This window comes from Macrotis lagotis, chromosome X (genome assembly GCF_037893015.1).
Source record: "Macrotis lagotis isolate mMagLag1 chromosome X, bilby.v1.9.chrom.fasta, whole genome shotgun sequence".
Classification (NCBI taxonomy): Eukaryota; Metazoa; Chordata; class Mammalia; order Peramelemorphia; family Peramelidae; genus Macrotis; species Macrotis lagotis.
In genome coordinates, this window is record NC_133666.1 from 56,334,040 (window position 1) to 56,353,831 (window position 19,792).

Genomic DNA, 19,792 nt, shown 5'->3' on the forward strand with positions numbered 1-19,792 from the left:
CCAGATACTTTGAAGTTATTTCCCTCCTCCGTAGTGCAAAGAAGATGAACTAATGGGGGGAAATCCAGGAAGTCATTTCTTTGCTGAGAATATCCCTTTGTCCAAGTCTATGCAAGGGGCAGCTAGAGTGCAACGTGGATAGAGTGACAGACCTGAACTCAGACACACTGTGTTGACCCTGGGTAAATCATTTCACCCAATTTGTTTCAGTTTCCTTATCTGTAAAATGAACTGGAGAAGAAAATAGCAAATGACAGCAGTGTTTTTGCCAAGAAAACCTCAAATGTGGTCATGAAGAGTCAGACACCTGGGCAACAACAACAATTATCTTGATAAGGGAAGGAACTCCATTGATTAGCCTTAAGCATCTAAAAATAATTACTTAAGAACACTTAAATTGAATTAAAACAATGAGAATCCAGGGGTAAAGAGAACTTTTATACCTCAGCGATGGTCAGAAGCCAGGTAATGCTTTAAGAATTTGTATTGAGGGCAGCTAGGTGGTGCAGTGGATAAAGCACCGGCCCTGGAGTTAGGAGTACCTGGGTTTAAGTCCGGTCTCAGGCACTTAATAATTACCTGTGTGGCCTTGGGCAAACCACTTAGCCCCATTTGCCTTGCAAAAGAAAAAGAATTTGTATTGAGGGCAGAGCTGAGAATGGAAGGCTCTGGCTTGGCTATAGCCACCTTTGCCACCAGCACCACCTTCCCTGGCTACCATATAGAGTCTCCAATCATTCCAGCCAGGCAGCCAGTAAACCTGTAGAACAATCACCCTTGTGCCCTTCCAGGTCCAGGACAATTTCTAACTCAGTCACCTTAGCCAGTTCTCACTTGAACAAAATATGAAGCAGATGTACTTAAACTGACCAAACAGAAAATAAAATCGTGTTCATATCCAATTGAATCTATGGCACTGATGAGGGGGTTACACTGTGAAATTCGTACTGTAGACAGTGACCTGTAGAGCATAGATGATCTAACAGTGGAATTTTGATGGCTTCAACACTTTTCAGTCTGAAGACTCTAACAGTCACATGTACCTTATTCCTGCTGCTCTGTTCTGAGACCCTTCCAATAGGACCCTAACAAACTGGTTCCCTGAAAAGATTTCAAGTAAATTCGCAAGCCTACAGAGACCAATTTAAGGCATACCCGTAAACACATTAATGGATATGGTGACCAACCCCAAAACCCTGATTTGGTATGGAGCAATAGTATATAATCTTATGGGAACAGATGGATATCAACAGATGATTGGCCTTCCAATGGGTTCCCTGGGACCCAGGGTCCATATACTGTGGCATGGGAGTTGACAAAGTCTATGGAAGAGTTATAGTGGAAGTGCATTTTCTCTAGGAGCCAAAAATGGGGGGGGGGAGCACAATTCTGAAGTAATGCCAGTTCAGTGGAAGTTGCAGATAGGACTGTGTGAAGGAATTGAAATGGGGCATCATCTCTGGATTGCCCACTTCATCCTCCATGGAGTGTGTGAAGGTTTTGGAATGGTCATAACATTTATGATCTTTTGTTTAAGGTTTTTGCAAGGCGATGGGGGGTTAAGTGGCTTGCCCAAGGCCACACAGGTAGGTAATTATTAAGTGTCTGAGGCCGGATTTGAACTCAGGGACTCCTGACTCCAGGGCCAGTGCTCTATCCACTGTGCCACTTACCTTCCCCAATAAGCATACTTTTTTTTTAAAAAAGTGTTAATTTGTGTGTAAACACTTAACAGTGTATATGACCAAGTGTCTGCTTTCATATAACATTAGTGGATAAATGAAGTTGCCTTCTCACTTTTCTTAATCTGTTTGCCTTCATTTGGGGGTCTCATTCTGTGCAGTCATAAAAACAGGAATGAAAGTTTTTATGATGCTCAGTTTCCCTTGCTGTATTCCTTTGGATAGATTCCTTCTGAAAGGACTCCAGCCCATTAGCTGTAGTCCATCTGTGGTCTCTTAAGATTGTGTATGTGTTGTGAGGTGTCCCTTTTAACTTTCTGAATGGCCAAACTAAGACTACTTAATTATGGCAACTTGACATTGGGCACATGAGTGATTTGAAAATAAAAAGGGATTAATCAATTGATTAAAAGAACAACAAACCTCCTGTGTCCAGGCCTGGGGTGTAACTGTAACGGCTGCTGAAGCTTTTCATCCCTCTGTCTGCTGAATATGGCAAGGTTCATGGTAGGCACTGTAGGCTGGGGGTATTGAAGGGGCAAATATGAGAATAAGTAGATGGAGGACACTTTTTGGCTCCCTTCTTTCCATCCCCTCTCCTCCCTTCCCTTCTCCAGGTCTGTTCCCATTTTTGTGGGCAGGCTATTCTTGGCCAGGAAAGCTCCTTCCATCCCAAGAATGGTTCAGAATGGTCCTTGGTTGTACCCAACCCTCCTCCCCTATCCCTTCCCCCAAAGTAAAAGCCACCCAGGTGGTGGTGCTGAATGTCCCTAGGTGAGGGGTCCCCTTTCCATCCATGAACTTGGCAAGTTACCTAAGGGCAACCATGACTGGGAGCAGTAAACTAATAGGGGAAGACCTTCCATCATAGGCTTCAAAGGTCAGAGCAAAGGTTTCAGGAAGGAACATGGTACCTCCTCACACCTCACCCCAGCAGAGTTTGTTTAGAGTGTGGGAAGAGAGGGTGGGCATACCACCCCCCCAATGCCAGCCAGGCCTTCCTCCTGGGAAATCTCATGTGATACTCTTAACCAATGGTCTTTCTCCTTCTGTCCTTGGAAAGATTGTCATTTTTCTGTATCTTCCCAAGTCTCAAAATGAGTTTGTCATGATGAGGTCTCCCTCCATCATTCAGAAAAAGCCAACCCTATGCCCCTTCCCCTTCTCCCACCCATCTTTCAGATGAACCAATCAACAGCTTTTCCTTCTGTCCCCACCATTTCTCCACTCTTTAGCTTTAGAAGATGGCCCCCAGCCCTACCCTTCACCAAAGTCAAGGTGACCTTGTTCAGAAGATGGCAGTGCAAAATCCAACCCTCACCAGCCCTTCATCACCAAGGAAAGGGGCCAAAGGGAGGGGGGGCAGCGGCGAATGAAGGGAGAGGTCATGGAGAGGGGGGCCGGTGGGGAAGGCCCACAAACTTGGATGGATTACATACAGTTAGTGTCTCATACCAGCCAATTAGAAGCTGGTACTCACACAAAGGCCCTAGAACTCTTTCAGAAGGACCAATCAACAGCTTTAGAAGATGGCCCCCAGCCCTGCCTTCACCAAGGTCAAAATGACTTTATTCAGAAAGTGGAGGCAGGGGTGCTGGGGGTCTCCTTCCATCCTCTCCATTTTTATCCCCCCCAAGACCCTCCCCCATCTCCTGCAGCCTCCTCCTCCCTCAGTCAGAACCATAGTAGCCTTATTTTATTTGCCCTTATCTGTTCTTTGCAATATGATCTGTTCTTTATGTCTTGATGGTAGACTGGGGGAGGAGGGTGGTCAAGGGGGAGAGAAGGAGGGGAGAATTGAAGAAATAAGGGAGAATTGAGCACAAGGGGGGACTTCCATTAATTTTCAGAAAAGGTCAAAGTCACTTTCTCCTCAAGCTTCTCCTTAGGGCCCAGTGGGTGAAGGGAAAGAATCAGTCCCGACACCCCCCACCCTGGGAGTCTGGGGGGGGGAGTGCTAAGAAATTGGGGAGGGAAGACAAAGGGGGGGCCCTCACACCCTACCCCACCCCAGCTGGTTTGTGAAGAAGGTCACTGTTGTCTCACCTCTGGAGGTTGGCAGCTTGGTCTTCTAAGTCCATAAAGGGATGTGGGAGGAGGAGACCTTGAACTAGTGCTACCTGTTAAGAGTGACATTCAGGAAGGTCCTTCTGGTAAGCCGATCGAGAGGATGGAAATACTGAGGCCCTGCCCACCAGGGAGTGATGGTCTCTCCTTCCTTCCATCCTACTCCTCCTCTTCCCCAGTTCACCTACTCCCACAGTAACCCTGATGACTGCTGCTGCTAGTGGTGGTACAGCAGCTCTCCCCACTTCCCTCCCAGCATTCTTAGTGGAACCTGCCACACCAATAGCACCCTCCCCCATAGAGAAGAGGAGAGGAAAGGCTGGTAGGTAGTGAACAGTAAGGCTTTACCCCATAAAGAGAAAGTTTTCCAGTTTGAGCCAGTATTAATATTCTCCAGTTGCCCAGGGAACAAGTTCAAAGCCCCGTGGAGGGTTCTATAATGTCACAAGTCTATGAAGTAGCCCATCACAATTTGCTGTCATTTGTAACATCAAGGAAACAGTTGTGGGAAGTAAAACATGGCAGAGCCCAGCAGGAAAACATTTCATCCCAAGAAATAGCAAAAATGTCCCCTCCCTCAATTGATTTCCAAAGATAAGGGTACAGTAGCAACTTATTACCAAAGCCCAAAATAAAAAAAAAAAAAAAACAACTTACCTTGATTTGAATATTAAAGAAAAAAATGCGTTACCTATGGTTCGGGACAGACAAGGAATGCCCTGGGGTAGGCACTTTGTGACAGGGGACAAATCAAAGATGGCATACACACACAGTGCTCAAACAAAAACTGCACCCCATTCCTCCATGATAATATTCAGAGGAAGAAGAAATATTTGACCTCTTCTTGTAATCTGAAGGGGCATTTGAGGATTCCTTGAAATATAATTCTCTCTCTCTCTCTCTCTCTCTCTCTCTCTCTCTCTCTCTCTCTCTCTCTCTCTCTCTCTCCTCTCTCTCTCTCTCCCAAGTCAGTTGCTGTTTATAGAAAATACTAACCATTTTGTTCTATTTCTTTTCAGTCTTTGGTCTTTGTTTTCATATTTCTTTCTTGTCTTAATGGAAATCATTAATGATTGTTTGATTCATACTAATGTTCAGAGAGTATTGTTTAAGCAAATTTTGTATCTCTTGTGGCAGGAGGTTTATTTTCTTTTAAGTTATTCCTCTAGCCTTCTCCTTTCTCTTCCAGTTCATTCTTCTAGTTCTATCATTTCATTTTTACAATTATTTTTATTTATACATATTCCATAATGTATACAATTATTTTGTAAAAGCTCATGCTTTATTTCACTTCATCCACAAATTTTAGTTACATGTATGACCAAGGTTTGATTCTGTTTGAGACTTTGCTTATGGATGTTTTGGAGTCATTTTTCTAATTGGGGGTTTATGTCTTGGGCATATCACCATAAATAGGTCTTTATGGTAGGATTTTTTAAGCTCATTTTTCTTACTTCCTGACTTTAGCTTTTGTGTTCAGGCCTGGTTCTGAACTCTCAGGAGAAATCTGGGCCTTGACAGGTCTGTTTTGTATTCTTTTGGCTCCTGCTGCTAATTTCTTCAAGTATTTAGTGTTCCTGTAGTATCTCAGGGATGGATGGCTCAGACTCAAAACCTTGTTCAGCTTCTAGTGTCAAAGTCCACAAACTAAAAAGCATTTATTAAGCTCCTTGAGGACAGGGACTGTTGTTGCCCTCTTCCCAGCTCATGGTGCCTGACAAATATTGTTTTTGTTGTTCAGTTGAACCCAACTCATAATGATCCCATGGACCATAACATGCCAATACTGTCCATGGTTTTCTTGACAAAGATACTAGACTGATTTACCATTTTTCTTCTCCAGGGTTTAAGGTAAGCAAATGTCAAATGATTTGACAAGGGTCACAGTTAGTGACTGAGGCTGGACTTTCTGGTTACAAGTCCAATACTGTATCCACTAATAGTTTCTGCCTTAAGGCTTGTTAAACATTTTGTTGACTTAAGGTGAACTGATTTCTCCTGGACAGTACCCTAGACATAGGCCCAGTAAAATACAGGGAGTAATGGCACAGACAGGATCCACTTTGGGCAAACTTCTGAGGTGGGGAAACTGTCCCTTGGTCCTACATACAGGGTCTGTCCCATGCAACGTTTCCAGTGGATTAATGCAGATACAAATGTCTAAGAGGAACTGGGTGGGGGGAGTCATGGGGTGCAAAGGAGAGTTCTAGTTTATGTGGGAGGGCCCTTTGAGGAAGGAGAGAAAACACCTTCAGTTGGGAGATGTGGAAACTGAGGCTTGAAGAAGAGTCTTGGCTGTAATACAGAGGGCAGAGGAACTAGAGGGTTTCAAGGCTGTGCTCCTAAATGGAACCATCTAGTACATTTTGTAATGGGGGGTGGAGAAACTTCCCTTTGAAAATGTACTAGGGGAACCTGAGGCATGCCCGGTAGGACAGTGACATACATCACTGTGGGAACAAATTGTGACAATGTTTTTTCAGTGGAGGGTCAGTTACTCTATATTCCCATCACAAATAATGTTTGCTGATGGGTTTAGAGAGAGATAATACTTAAGTATTTAGAGAGATAATACTTTAAAGAGATAGTTTAAGGAAGAATCCATGTCTTTGAATGTTTTTAAATGAAATGAGTGTTCTATTTCTGCATTAAAATTCATTAGGGAAATTGGGCTATAATTTTCCTTATTTTTGCTCTTTCTGGTTTAAGTATCAGTACCCTATTTGTGTCATAAAAGGAATTTGGTACTACTCCTTCTTTGCCTAGTTTTACAAATACTTTATATATTATTGGAATTACTTGTTCTTTAAATGTTTGATAGAATTCACTTATAAATCCATCTGGTCCTGGGGATATTTTTCTTAGAGGGTTCATTTTTAGTTTGTTTAATTTATTTTTCTAAAATAGGATTATTAAATATTCTGCTTCCTCTTCTGTTAATCTGGGCAATTTTCCTTACTTCCCTTTAGGGTAAGACAGATTTCAATACACATTTGAGTGTGCATTTTATTCACTCTTTCATTTAATTTGGATAAGAGCAAAATTGTCTTGCTCACCACTGCTCATCTACACCTCCACTATCACAGCTCTTCTCTTTTACATGAGATAATCCATTCTACCCCTCCCTTCCCCTTTCTCCCAATGAATCCATCTCTCTCGCCCCTTAATTTCACTTTTTTTGAATATTATACCATCATAGCCAATATATACTCCTAACTGCCCTAGTAATGATAAAGTTCTTAGGAGTTTCAAGTAAAGTATCATCTTCCCAAGTTAAATTGTAATGAGTTTAACCTTACTGATTCCCTTATGATTTCTCTTTCATGTTTACCTTTTAATGACTCTTTTTTTTAGGTTTTTGCAAGGCAAATTGGGTTAAGTGGCTTGCCCAAGGCCACACAGCTAGGTAATTATTAAGTGTCTGAGGCCGAATTTGAACCCAGGTACTCCTGACTCCAGGGCCGGTGCTTTATCCACTGTGCCACCTAGCTGCCCCTTTTTATGATTCTCTTGAACCTCGTATTTGAAAGTCAAATGTTGTATTCAGCTCTCATTAATTTCAACAGGAATATTTAAAAATCTTTAATTTTATTAAATATACAATTTTCTCCAAAAAGGTTATATTCAATTATTTTTCTGAGTAGATGATTCTTGGTTGTTCCTTTGACTTCCAGAATGTCACATTCCAAGCCTTCTGATCTTTTAATGTAGAAACAGTAAAATCCTGTATTACCTTACTGTGGTTCCATGATATTTGACTGCCTCTCTGGCTGTTTACAAAACTTTCTCCTTGATTGCAACTCTGGAATTTGACTATAATATTCCTGGAGTTTTTTTGGGCGGGAGGGGAATCTCTTTCAAGATTAGTGGATTCTTTTAATTTCAATTTTACCCTCTGGTTCTGGGATAATTTCTTGGAAGATGCTGAAGGTTTTCATGTAGTCCAATAATTCTTAAATTATTTTTCCTTGATCTATTTTTCAAGTCAACTGCTTATCAATGACTTATTTAGCATTTTCTTCTATTTTTAGATTCTTTTGATTTTATTTGTTTCATCATATCTCATGGAGTCATTAACTTCCACTTACACAATTCAAATTTTTAACAAATTATTTTCTTCAGTGAACTTTTATACCCCCCCATTTTACCTATTCTGCTTTTTTTAAGGAGTTCCTCTCTTCATTAAATTTTTTTGTCATCTGTTTCCATTTGACCAGTTTTGCTTTATAAGTTCTCTTCAGTGTGCTTTTCAACCTTTTTTTTTTTTTGCCATTTTATCCATTCTGGTTTTTAAGGTGTTTTTTTTTTTCAGTTCTTTTTAACACTTAACTGTTGATTGTTTTTTCATGTTTTTCTTGCATCACTCTCATTTCTTTTCCCTATTTTACCTGTATCTCTTATTTGATTTTAAAAATTCTTTATGAGCCTCCTAGTAATTCTTTTTGGACTTGAGACAAAATTACTTTTTTTTGAATCTTTAATATATCTGTTTTAACATTGGTGTCTTCTACTGAGTTTGTTTTGATCTCCCTGTACCACCATAGTCATTTTCTATGTTCAGGTTCTTTTTTGTTGTTTGCTCATTTTTCCAGTCCATTTCTTGCCTGAACTTTTATGTTAAATATGGGCTGTTCCTGAGATGGAAAGGACACTGTCCCAGGCTACAGGTTTTTTGAGCTGCTCTTTTCAGAGCTAGTTTTTGGGGGGATGTGTTTTCAATTCTTCCAAGGTAGTATGATTTAAGGAGCGTAAGGAAAGGTATGGTCCCTGCTCTCTTGTCCTTTATTGAGTAACCACATAGTCTTTGCTGCCCTGGAAGTTTGACCAGAGTCACCATTTCAGAAAGTGCTTGCCCTGGGATTGCATCCCAGAACCTAGTATGGGTATTGCAGCAGAGCCCTGTATCCAGTTTTAGAAAAGGGTCTTCATGAATCTCTTTTCTGGCCAGTAGTCTGTCTTCCTTACTATCTATGGGGCTGAGAGGTTTGGAAGCCACTACTACAGATTTTGTCTCCTCCAGGACCTGCTGCTAGATTGCCAGTGTATATACCCTGTATTTCACTGTTATCCCACCCAGTGAGATAGACCTTTTTTGCTGACTTAAGGTGTCTTGAAAAGGAAAATTGTTTCATTCCACCTTTTTGTTTTGGGTTCCAGAATTTGTTTTGGGGTTATTTTAACATATTTTAGAGAGAAATTTGGTTGTCTTTACCATCTTGGCCCCCCCACCCAGAATTTCTTTTTATTATTATTAATAATCTACTATCTGTTTACATATAATAATAATTAAGTATTAAATATGGAAGAGTAAGAGGTAATCTAGTACATGGGATTGTTGGATTGCTGCCACTGCTGTTCAGTGTAATCTCTGGGGATAGTTTTAATAATGGTTAACATATACAGGAACAGGGAATAGGGGAAATCCACCCAGGATCTTTGTGTCAAAACTTTTGGAGGCTACCTGCAGAGGAGTAACAAAGAGTGCTTCTGAGGACTCATATGCAATATACTTATTTGCATTTGTAATTTTTTATCGCATATGTAATGATTTCTCACTTTCTTAAAGGCTATAGGAGCAGTTGATGTGATTAACTAATAAGGGCAGAGGACAGGGGCTTGTGAAATGCAGTCCCCCCTCATGGGACTTTCATTTATAAAACCTTTTTCTTAATTTCCTCTCTCTTTTTTCTAATGGGAGGCAATTAGGGTTAAGTGACTTGCCCAGGGGCACACAGCTAGGAAGTATCTGAAGCTGCATTTGAACTCAGAAAGATGAGTCTTACTGATTTTATTCTTGCCATACTATCTAGCATTGTGTCATTTGGTTTGAGATTGAATATTAATTTCAAATTGAACCCCAAATGCTTACTGGTTGTATGACCCTGGACAAGTCGCTTTATTTCTGTTTGTCTCAGTTTCCTCATCTGTAAAATGGGAGAAATAATTAGTGCCAACCTCTCTGACTTCTTCTAAACTTAAAATACCAGGATCTTTCTAAAGTGGTTAACATAGTCTGTGACAAAGAGTAGGGATTACTGAAATGATAGATACTATTATTAGGTTCAATGATTTATGCAAGGTCATCTGAGATAAGATATCAACCGAGAACCCCTGGCTCCCATATCCCACTGCTGATTTCTCTTAAGTCTACAGTCCAGTAAACCCCCAAGAACTTTTTCAGAACTGTTATTCATGCCTCCTCCTTCTTACACTTGGGATCTTGATTTTATTGTACCTAAGTGTAGACTACATACATCTCCACTGATTCAGTCCCAAATTAAATCCTGATTCTCACATCCACTGTATTAGCTAAAGCTGCCAACTTTGAGTGAGATTTGGCTTACAATTTGACCAGCTTTGCCTTTATGCAAATCCTTGATAAAGATATTGAATAGCCCAGGGCCAAAGACAGATCCCTGAGGTATCTTCAATGGAGACCTCCTGCCAATATTGACATCAGATCATTAACTGTACTTTGAATCTGGCTCAATGACCAGTTTCAAATCTTTCTGATTATTTTCATGTTTAATCCATTGGTATCCAGTTTTTCCCATAGAATAGTAGGAAATATTTTATCAGAAGTTTTGCTACTATCTAGGTAAATAGCATCCCAGTTTCCCTGCTGTACTAATTCAGCAATCCTGTTGTGGTGTGAACTGAGCTGTTCTTGATAAATGCATTCAGGTTCATTGTAGTTTTTGAGAGGTTTGCTGAGCTTTCCTTTAATGACCTATTGTAGTGTTTATCCAAGAATCATCGTAAAATCTATTGCCTTGTGGTGGGTAAATTTGGTTGTATTTCCATTTTGGAAAGGTGAAATTAAATGGTATTTGACTCATTTTTCATCATGTTTCAGATTTCACTGACTGGGACTCAGCCTTCCTTTTTGCCAGTTCTTTCAGAACTTGGGGGCATAATTGATTTGTGCCTGTTGATTCAAATTCAGTGAGGGCCACTGGATGCTCACTGATTAGCTCCTAATTTGTCTTAAGTATAGTCATTTGGTTATAATTTTCAGCATACAGGTGAATCCTGTCTTGGTGGAGAAGAAATGTATCCATTTTAATTCAACAACTAATTAGTGAATATGTAATATTTGTTAAGTATTCTGATAGATTTTGCAATTTGGAATTGATTAAATAGTATTTAATGTAAATTCAAGGACAAACTGGATGAATTTTGTGCTAGGTGGAGGTTGCTGCTTTTAGCTCCAAGTGATTAAAAAAAAACAATTATGATGTAACCAAGGAGGAAAATGGTGTTCTAGGTATGGAGAAGTTATTTAATGTCAAAAACCAAACTGAGTCTTGAAATTTCATGCATGCAACATTTCACTTTAATAACAATATTTTACACAATATCTAACATCACATAGGTTTCCACCAAAGAGACACAAATGCAATAGGTAGGGGTAAGTGATATGTTCTTACAGTGAAATCATGTTGGATCTGTAGTCACATTGGAATTATATTTGATTCCAGACTCTGCCTGTTCCTTCAAAGCAAATCTTTCCTCAGGGTCTGTTTCTCCCTCTGTCAAATGAGTCTTTGGACTACATGACCTCTCAGGTTCCTTTTTAATTTCAGAATCTTACAGTCTTGGTAAGAAGTAGTTGGGGGGATAGGTAAAGTCAAGATAGCAATAAAGTATTCCCTTCGTATCCTTTGCAGAACAGACTCTTTTGTAAGCAGTGGATGAAAACAGTTATCTGTAGTTAACAATTTCACTTAAGTCCTGGATCCATTCTTATGTTCAATACAATTCCCATCATGTCTTACTGGATACTTACTCAGTTTGGTAACTTAGTGGTTAGAGAGCTGAAGTTGGAGTCCGGAAAAACTGATTGTAATTTAACTGCAGACACTGGTCAGTATAGCTGTGTCCCTTAACCTTGCTCTTAGTTTGCCCATTCAAAAGTGAAGATTATGATAGCACCAACTCTCCCGGATTGTGGTGGGGGACAAAAGATATAATGGGTGTGTGGGGGGGGGTGAGTGTGTGCACGTGGGGGGGGGGGGCTGTAAATCACTTTACAAATCTTAAAAGCACATAGCTATTATTATGAATAGAGTGAGCACTAGACCTGGAGTCAGGACGCCGAAAGAAAGTTGAGATCTGGCCTCAGACACTTGTAGATGTCTGCTTGACTTGGCTCACCTCTGCCCGCCGTCTGTTTCTTACCCTTCACTTGGGGACGACCACAGATAGCACCTGTTTCCAGGGGGGTGGGGGTGGGGACCAAAGGAGGGAACATTTTACAAAGCACTTCTCAAAATTCCACAGTGACACAAATAGCGGCTGCTCACGCGAGTGTGGCGACCCGGTACAAGGCATCAGAGGGGCTCTTTGTGAAGACAGCCGGGCTAAGCCGGGCCCCTCTCTTGCGACCTGGGTCTCATCTGTTCAGCCTTTGCGTGATCACCTCCCTATACATAATAGAGATGTAAATCAGCAGCAGAAAGATGACAAAGAAGTCGTCCAGGAAGCCCAGGATCCCGAACAAGCCTTCGGGGACCAGATCTAAGGGCGAGATAAGGTAGAAGAAGGCTCCCACCAGGCACAGGACGATCCGGATGCGAAACATCCAGAAGAGGCCGCCCACCGAGAAGAGCTCCCGGAACGCGTGCCGCAGCAGCGTGGGGAGATCCCAGAGCCTGTCCATCAGCGGCCGGGGCTGCCCCGAGAACCTGCGGTTGTAGTCCCGGAGGTCCTGGTGCAGGCGCCGGGCGTCGGCTGGGGGGTCGTCGTCCTCGCCGAACACCGGGAAGAGCAGGGTCACCGTCTGGCGGCAGATGGGGCAGTTGACGGTGCCGAGCCAGGAGCCGTAGCGCCAGTAGGCGACGAGGCAGTTCCCGCAGAAGAGGTGGCCGCAGTTGGTCTCGATGGGCAGCGCGGCGTGGTGCAGGCAGATGGGGCACGACAGGTCGGTGTAGAACTGCGGCCGGGGCGCCGGGGGCTCCTGGTCCCGCTGCAGGTGCTCCCGCAGCACCCGCACCAGCTCGCGGTTGTTGGGGTGGATGTGCTGCTGGGCGTTGCGGAGCAGCGCGTAGCCCAGCGCCGCCACGAAGGCGCAGCCCAGCAGCACGGCCAGCAGCACCTGGTCGCTCACCCCCTCGATCAGGGACTGCTCCGGCTGCAGCCCCGGCACCTTAGACGGCGGCTGCCGCTTGGCCATGGTTGCGCCGACCCCTCCCCCTCGGCGCTGGAGGCCCGCGCGCGGAACCGGCCGCGGGGTCCGAACGCGGGGTGGCGGCCGCGGCGGTCGCCTGGGCGACCGCACCGGAGCCGGAGGCGAAACCCGAGGAGGCGCCGGAGCCGGGAGCTGCGGGCGGCGGCGCGGGCGGCAGCGAAGGCTACGGCCGAGGCGGCGGTGAAGGCGGTGGGGACTCTGGGCAGTCCGCGCGGACGTAGGCACGCACGCACAGAGGGCTCCGGGGGCCGCGACCTCCGGTTGCCAGGCAACCGCGCGCCGCGCGCTCCCTCCCATCTTCGCTCCTTCTCTTTCGCCCCCTTCCCCTCCCCTCCTTTCGGACTCGGGCTCCCCGGGGGAGGCAAAAGGAAAAGGGGGGGGGCGCGAAGCATCACCCACACCTGCTGCTGACGCTCGTGCTGAGCGTCTATGTGTGTGTGTGTGATGTGCGCGCACGTGTATGGAGTGTCCACAGCTGTAGAGTGTGTGTGTGTGTGTGTGTGTGTGTGTGTGTGTGTGTGTGTCCGCACGCACGCGCACGTGTATGCTGTGTCCACAGGTGTGCTGTGTATGTGGGTTTGTGTGGTGTGTGATATACCTACTGTGTGTGGTGCCTGTGTGTGTCCACATGCATGCTGTGCCCACAGATATGGTGTGTGTGTGCATGTGTATGGTGTGTACACGGGTGTGTGTATATGAGTTTGTGTGCTGTGTGATATACCTACTGTGTGTCTTTGGTGTGTGTCTGTCCACGTATATGGTATGTCCACAGATGCTGTGTGTGTGTCCATGTACATGGTGTGTCCACAGGTACAGTGTATGTGCATGTGTATGCTGTGTACACATGTGTGTATATGGGTTTTTGTGGTGTGTGATATACCTACTAGGTGCCTGTGATGTGTGTGTGTGTGCACATGTATGGTGTATCCACAGGTATGCTGTGTGTGCACATATATGGTGTGTCCACAGGTGTGGTGTGTATGTGGCTTTGTGTGGTTGTGATATACCCACTGTGTGTCTGTGTGTGTCCATGTGTATATTGTGCACACAAGCATGGTGTGTATGTGGGTTTGTGTGGTTGTGATATACCTACTGCTGGTGTGTGTGTGTCTGTGTGTGTCCATGTGTATGGTGTGTCCACAGGTGTGATGTATATGTGGGTTTCTGTGGTGTGTGATATACCTACTGTGAGTCTGTGTGGTGTGTGTGTGCATCTACATGTATGGTGGTACACACCATACACATGAACACACACAGATATACACACACTTGTGGACACAGGTGTGGTGTGTACATGAGTGTGTTGTGTGATATATCTATTGTGTGTCTGTGTTGTGTGTGTCCATATGTACGGTGTGTACGCATGTGGTGTGTGTATCTACATGTGTGGTATGTACACGTGGTGTGTATGTGGTAGTGTATCTGCATGTTATATTGTGGACAGGAGATGTTTTTGCATACCTCTGTTAGAGGTATGAAGTATGTATGTAACGATGTGGATGACTTACATTGTGTGGGATATTTGGATTTGGGCAGGTTGTGTTATATGTGTATTATGTATGTTGCCTAGTGTATATAGTTTGTGTGTGGAGGTAAGCTATAGGATGTGTAGTATGTGTATGTATAGAAGTGGATACTGTGTGAGTTGTGAGAGGTATACAGTGAGGGTGTGTGTATGGAGAATGTGGAATCTATATGTATCATAGAGTATGTGCCATATGGATAAGCCATATGTTTATGGAGAAAGTATGTGCATGTTTGTAGTGTCTGATACTGTGAGGTGGTGATTTCTGTATAGAATATGTTGATGGGAGTATGTGTGTGTGTGTGTGTGTGTGTGTGTGTGTGTGTGTGTGTGTATGTGGTGAGGGGGTATGGAGTGTCCAGAGTCACTTCCAGTGGTCTAGATCGAGACATAGCTAGCCCCTGGCTCCAGATGGCTTGGGAGGAGAAGGGGAGGCTGGGGCCTTAGGCCAAGTGCCCCCTCACTCCAATCCAATTCATGTGCTTATCATGGCCTCACCCGCTGATGTGGTGATCTTCTTCAAGAACAGAGGACATCAGTTTCTATGTATGGTCGTGTGGTGTGTGTAGTGTGTGTCTATGTATATGGGCATGGTGTATATGTATTTCTGTGTAGTATGTGTGGGAGAAGAGTGCTGCTGGAGTGTGTATGTGGATATGTGGGTGTGTGCAGTGTAGAGGCATGGGCTGTGTGCCATTAGTATGGCTATATTTCTGTGTGTATGATTTTGTATATGGTGTGGGCTGTTTCTGTGTTTATCGAAGTGTGTGGGTGCATTGGGTTATTTGGTATTGGATGTCAATATGTATGGTATATTTGGAGAGGATATTTATGGAGTGGGGTTGTGTGTCTTGTTGGGGGGGTCTAGGGAATTATAGAGGGTGTGTGTGTGTGTGTGTGTGTGTGTATGTGTGTGTGTGTTTGTGGGAAATGTCTGTGTGCATGCTGTTTTGTGAGGACACATTTATTTGTGGAGATGCTGATAGATCCCGGTATCTGCATGGATGTGTGTGTGTGTGTGTGTGTGTGTGCACACGTGAATCTGTGTTTGCGGTATTCTGTGTGTACTGCTATGTGGTTGTGGTGTGTGTGTCTATGTCCTAAATATCTCTGTTGTGGGATGTGTTCATGAATATATGTGACTGGAGTGTGCCATTATGGTGTGTATATTTGTGTGCAGTGTATGTGCGTGTTATATTGTGGTTTTATATCTATTGTGTAGATTACATTAGGAGTATAACACATGTATAGGTCTGTTTGTAGTATTTTGTGTTGTTGCTACATGATGTGTAGTATATGTGGGGACTGTGTTGGAGGGTTATGATTTCTGTATGTATATGTATGGTACCTAGTGTCTCTTGTCACTTGTGGGGTTATGAAGAGTGTATGTGTATATAGAATGTATGGTATTGTGGTATGTGTATTTATGTGGGGTGTATACTGGTATGGTGTCAGTTGATGTGTATTTGTGTAGGTTATGTTGTATGTGGATACCATGGGTGTATATTTGTATTTGTAATAATTGCTATATTGCTATGTGGTGTGTGTGACAATATGTTGTAGAGTTATGGTGTATCTATGTATATGGGTGGTATATTGTAGGGGTGCTGTGGGATGTGTTTATGGAAAGTGTACGTGGATGTGTCGTGTGTAGGGTTATAGTATCTATATTTGTATGTTATGTATTTCTGAGTGTTATCTTGTGGGTTATTTTATTTGTATAAATTGCATTCTGTTTAACATACATGTGCATGTGTATTTGTGTTTTGTATGTTGCTATGTGGTATCTGTCTATGCATGTGGTGTGTAGTGTGTTGAGTATATATATACATATATATATGTGTGTGTGTATAGTGTATGTGTGTATTATATTATGGTTTCTCAGTATTTGTGTAAGGTGTTACATATGTATAACACAAGCATGTGGGTTTTTCTGGTATGTTCTGTGTGTTGCTGGGTGGTATGTGGATGTATATTGTGGTGGGCAATGTGAGTTGTCAGTTGTGTGTTTCTGGAGAGTGCATGGTATGGTGATGTATGGCTTTGTATGTAGTGTATAGTGTGTATTATATTGCGGTGGGGGTCTTGACAGAGTATGCGTTAATGTGCATGTTGTGGGGGGTGTGGCATGCCTAGATAGAGGCAGGGTGCTGTATGTTATCTGTCTGTGATGTGTGTGTATGGTAGGTGTGATGGGAATAGACCTGTGGGGTGTCTGCTGTAGTGTCTGCATGTGTGACTTGCAGAGGTGTGTGGAGCCTATGTGGATTGGAGGTTGTGCTGTGCTGTGTCTCTGTGTGTGTGCCCTATACATTAGATGGGTGCTCTGTGGATACTGGGGGTGGGGGCTCACGTGAGATGGGCAGTGATTCTGTATTGTAGCATGTAGCATGATTGCATGCGGGGTGTATGTTTTGTGCCTTTCTCTCTGTATAGTCTAGGGAGTGGTGTATATGCAAGAGGGATTTGATTGTGGTATGTACTGTTTGGCTTTGCCTTTGTGAGGGTGGGGTGCAAGTGAGTGCTCTCTTTGTGTGCTGTGTGTGTGTGGGGTATGGGCCTGGCTGGAAGAGGGGGTGGGGGGCCGCCCCAGTGTTTTCAATCCCAGGGTGCTCCCTCCTTCCCTCCCTAGTGGGTCCTGCTGCTGCCCCATCCCCACCTCCTGCTCGGCTCTCCTAGATGCCCTGGGAGCACGTGGTCACTCCAATTTGCTTTGTGTTGTTTCACTTATGGCCTTGTCTTCACTCTCCTTCCTCTGCACTTACTAGTAATAAACATTTTGTTTTGTCACTCTATGGTTATAGTACCCAGTGATATCAAAGAGTACAGACGGAGAGCTGGAAAGACGCAGAGGCCATCTAGTGTATCAAATTCTTTCATTTTACAGATGAGGAAACAGAGGCACACTCAAGAGGACCAGAACCAATTGGAACCTGAGAAAATTTGCACTCAAGTCTCGTAGTGAGTGTTCTATCATGTTACTATCTTCCCCTACCACTGCGCCATCCCCGCTCCCCTTGGCCACCATGGAACAATTTTAAAAACTGAAAATCCTCATGAACAAATATTCATAGTCAATTTAACAAATGATTTGGGCCAAGTTAAAAAATATACATGCCATTCCATATTCCTTATGGTGTTCATTACCATTCTGGTGGGACATTGCTTCTGAAGTCTTTCAAAGTTGCTTCTCTTTATCATCTTGTATAATTCATTGCTCACTTCCTCCAAAATTATCTCTCTGCTCATTTCCCATGACCCCCCCCCCCCAATACTAATCCATCCTATTCCCATGATTTGTTTCACCATTTCCTATTAGGTTTCCACTGGGGGACTCTACAACTGCAGGAACAGCAACAATAAAAGATGTTCCCAATTGTTTTATTTATGAATTCTTCTCCTCTTTTGCATCTTGATACAAGTTTAATTCCTTGTCTTCCCCCTTTTTCTCTTTTAGTTTCTCAGGGTTATCAATTTGTCTCTGAGAATTGTGTTAAAATAATTCTGGCAAGTTCTTTCAGTAAGAAAAATTATAAAATCTTTAAAAAAGAAAAAATCTTCCATTACTAAGAGCAGAAAGTAAATAATGAAAATTTTTGAGCAGCGTAGTGACCCTCAGTCCTTAATTTTCCATCTTGATAGAAAATCCCAGTCCTGGGTCCTGTCCTCAAATTATATAGCATTGCCAGATTTTTGTCCATTTGAGAGAATCTAGATTTGCACTTTGATTGCTGTTGGCTTCTGAGAATCCAATCAATTGTTTCTCCATGTTCCAAATATTCCAAATGTGTTTGATCTTAATTTCCTCAGATACTTCTTAGCTCTGTGACCCCTGGGCAAGTCACTTCACCCTATCTGTCTCAGTTTCCTCATCTGTAAAATGAGATGGAGAAGGAAATAACAAACCATTGTGTTATCTGTTCTAAGAAAACCCCAAAATGGATCCATAAAGAGTTGGTCATGACTGAAAATGACAAAACATTCCTTTCAGTGCTTTCAAAGATAATGCTTTCCGACTTTTGTTCCATTTGTTGTCATCCTTCTTTGCTCTGATATTTCCTGAACATTTTTAGTCACTCTGTATTCTCCTTGAGGATTCTGTTTTTCTTTAAACTAAACATAAACTTTCTTAAATTATTTTGGTACATTGATGATATTATAATACAAAATGATCTGCTTCCTTAACGTTTTTAAAACCTGGATTGGAATCTTCTTTCATTCTCATAATATATTTATTATATTTTAAATATTTAGTGGCCAGTTTAATTTATCCTTTTACTTTTCTTCCAGTTGGTCTCTTGATCTGGTTTTGAGGAGTCATCTTGTCCCTCTCAGGTTTTTCCTCTTCTCGATCTCTGATCCATCAAGGGTGACTGATTCTATTTCTGATAAAGATTTAGCCTTTCTAACTTTTATGTTTATTGTGAAACGATTTGCTTAAAAAAACAAACACCCCCAACTTGTGACTCATTTTTCTATTCAGATATGTGAATAGTGGAGGAGGTGGTTCTGTCAGCTGGTTACTGAGCATGAGCATATTGGTGCTGCATCTCCGGTTGCTAGAGAAGAGGTGGGACTCCCAAGGGCTTTTTGGCAGGGGGGTGGAATGGGGGGGGAAACAAGAGGTAGGGGGGAAATCCCTTCTGCTCTACACAGCTGTGGATGGATTTTGCTGTCTTCCAGGGGCCACTGGACATGGCCCTGGATGCATGGTAGCTAGGATAGAGAAGAGGGTCCAGAACAGATCCCTTAGGGTCACCTCTAGTTAGAGGGCATGATCTGAAAGAGGATCCAGCAAAGGAGAATGAAAAGAAGCTATCAGATAGACAGAAGGAGAACCAGGAGAGTGTGGTGACTACCCTGGAGTACAGATCTGGGACCTCAGTACCTTGAGAAACTACTTGCAGTAGCATCCTTTCTTTCTCTAGATGTTTTTTTTTTTCATTTTCTCTTTTTTTGTCCCCTCCCTCCTACAGCTTTTTAGGATTAGGCAAGACTTTGAAAGAATTATCAAAGGATTGAGCAGAACTGTCTCCCTGACTCTCCTCTTCTTCTTCTTCCTCACTTCTATCCCCTCAGTGTTCTTATAAATAGGAAGTTTTGAACCTGCAAAATGAAAGTGGGAAAATAAGATTCTTAGTAGAGAAAAGACTTGAAAACTTAGAAATCATCTAAAACTCAGTTGCTCAATGTCAAATCATTCTTATCCATTTATTTAAAGTAATAATAATAATAATAATAATGATGATGATGATAATGATAATGATGATGATGATGATAATGTTTGTTCTTTATTTTCAAAGAAGACCACAACATCAGGGAGGTGAT

The 19,792-nt window shown here is 42.8% G+C and overlaps 1 protein-coding gene and 1 pseudogene across 1 annotated transcript; one reads left to right on the forward strand and one right to left on the reverse strand.

Annotated features, from left to right (window-relative positions):
• Positions 1 to 909: 909 nt before the first annotated feature.
• Positions 910 to 3,970, forward strand: LOC141498675 (glutamine synthetase pseudogene; annotated as a pseudogene).
• An 8,006-nt stretch (positions 3,971 to 11,976) lies between these two features.
• LOC141501574 (E3 ubiquitin-protein ligase RNF170-like) lies at positions 11,977 to 12,930 on the reverse strand. The gene has a single exon (XM_074205666.1). It carries the CDS (start codon positions 12,922 to 12,924, stop codon positions 12,145 to 12,147), a length of 780 nt encoding a protein of 259 aa, XP_074061767.1. The 5' UTR covers positions 12,925 to 12,930; the 3' UTR covers positions 11,977 to 12,144.
• Positions 12,931 to 19,792: the final 6,862 nt, after the last annotated feature.

Coding starts and splice junctions, on each gene's coding strand:
- LOC141501574 (XM_074205666.1), bottom strand. CDS start 12,924: ATGGCCAAGCGGCAGCCGCCGTCTAAGGTGCCGGGGCTGCAGCCGGAG.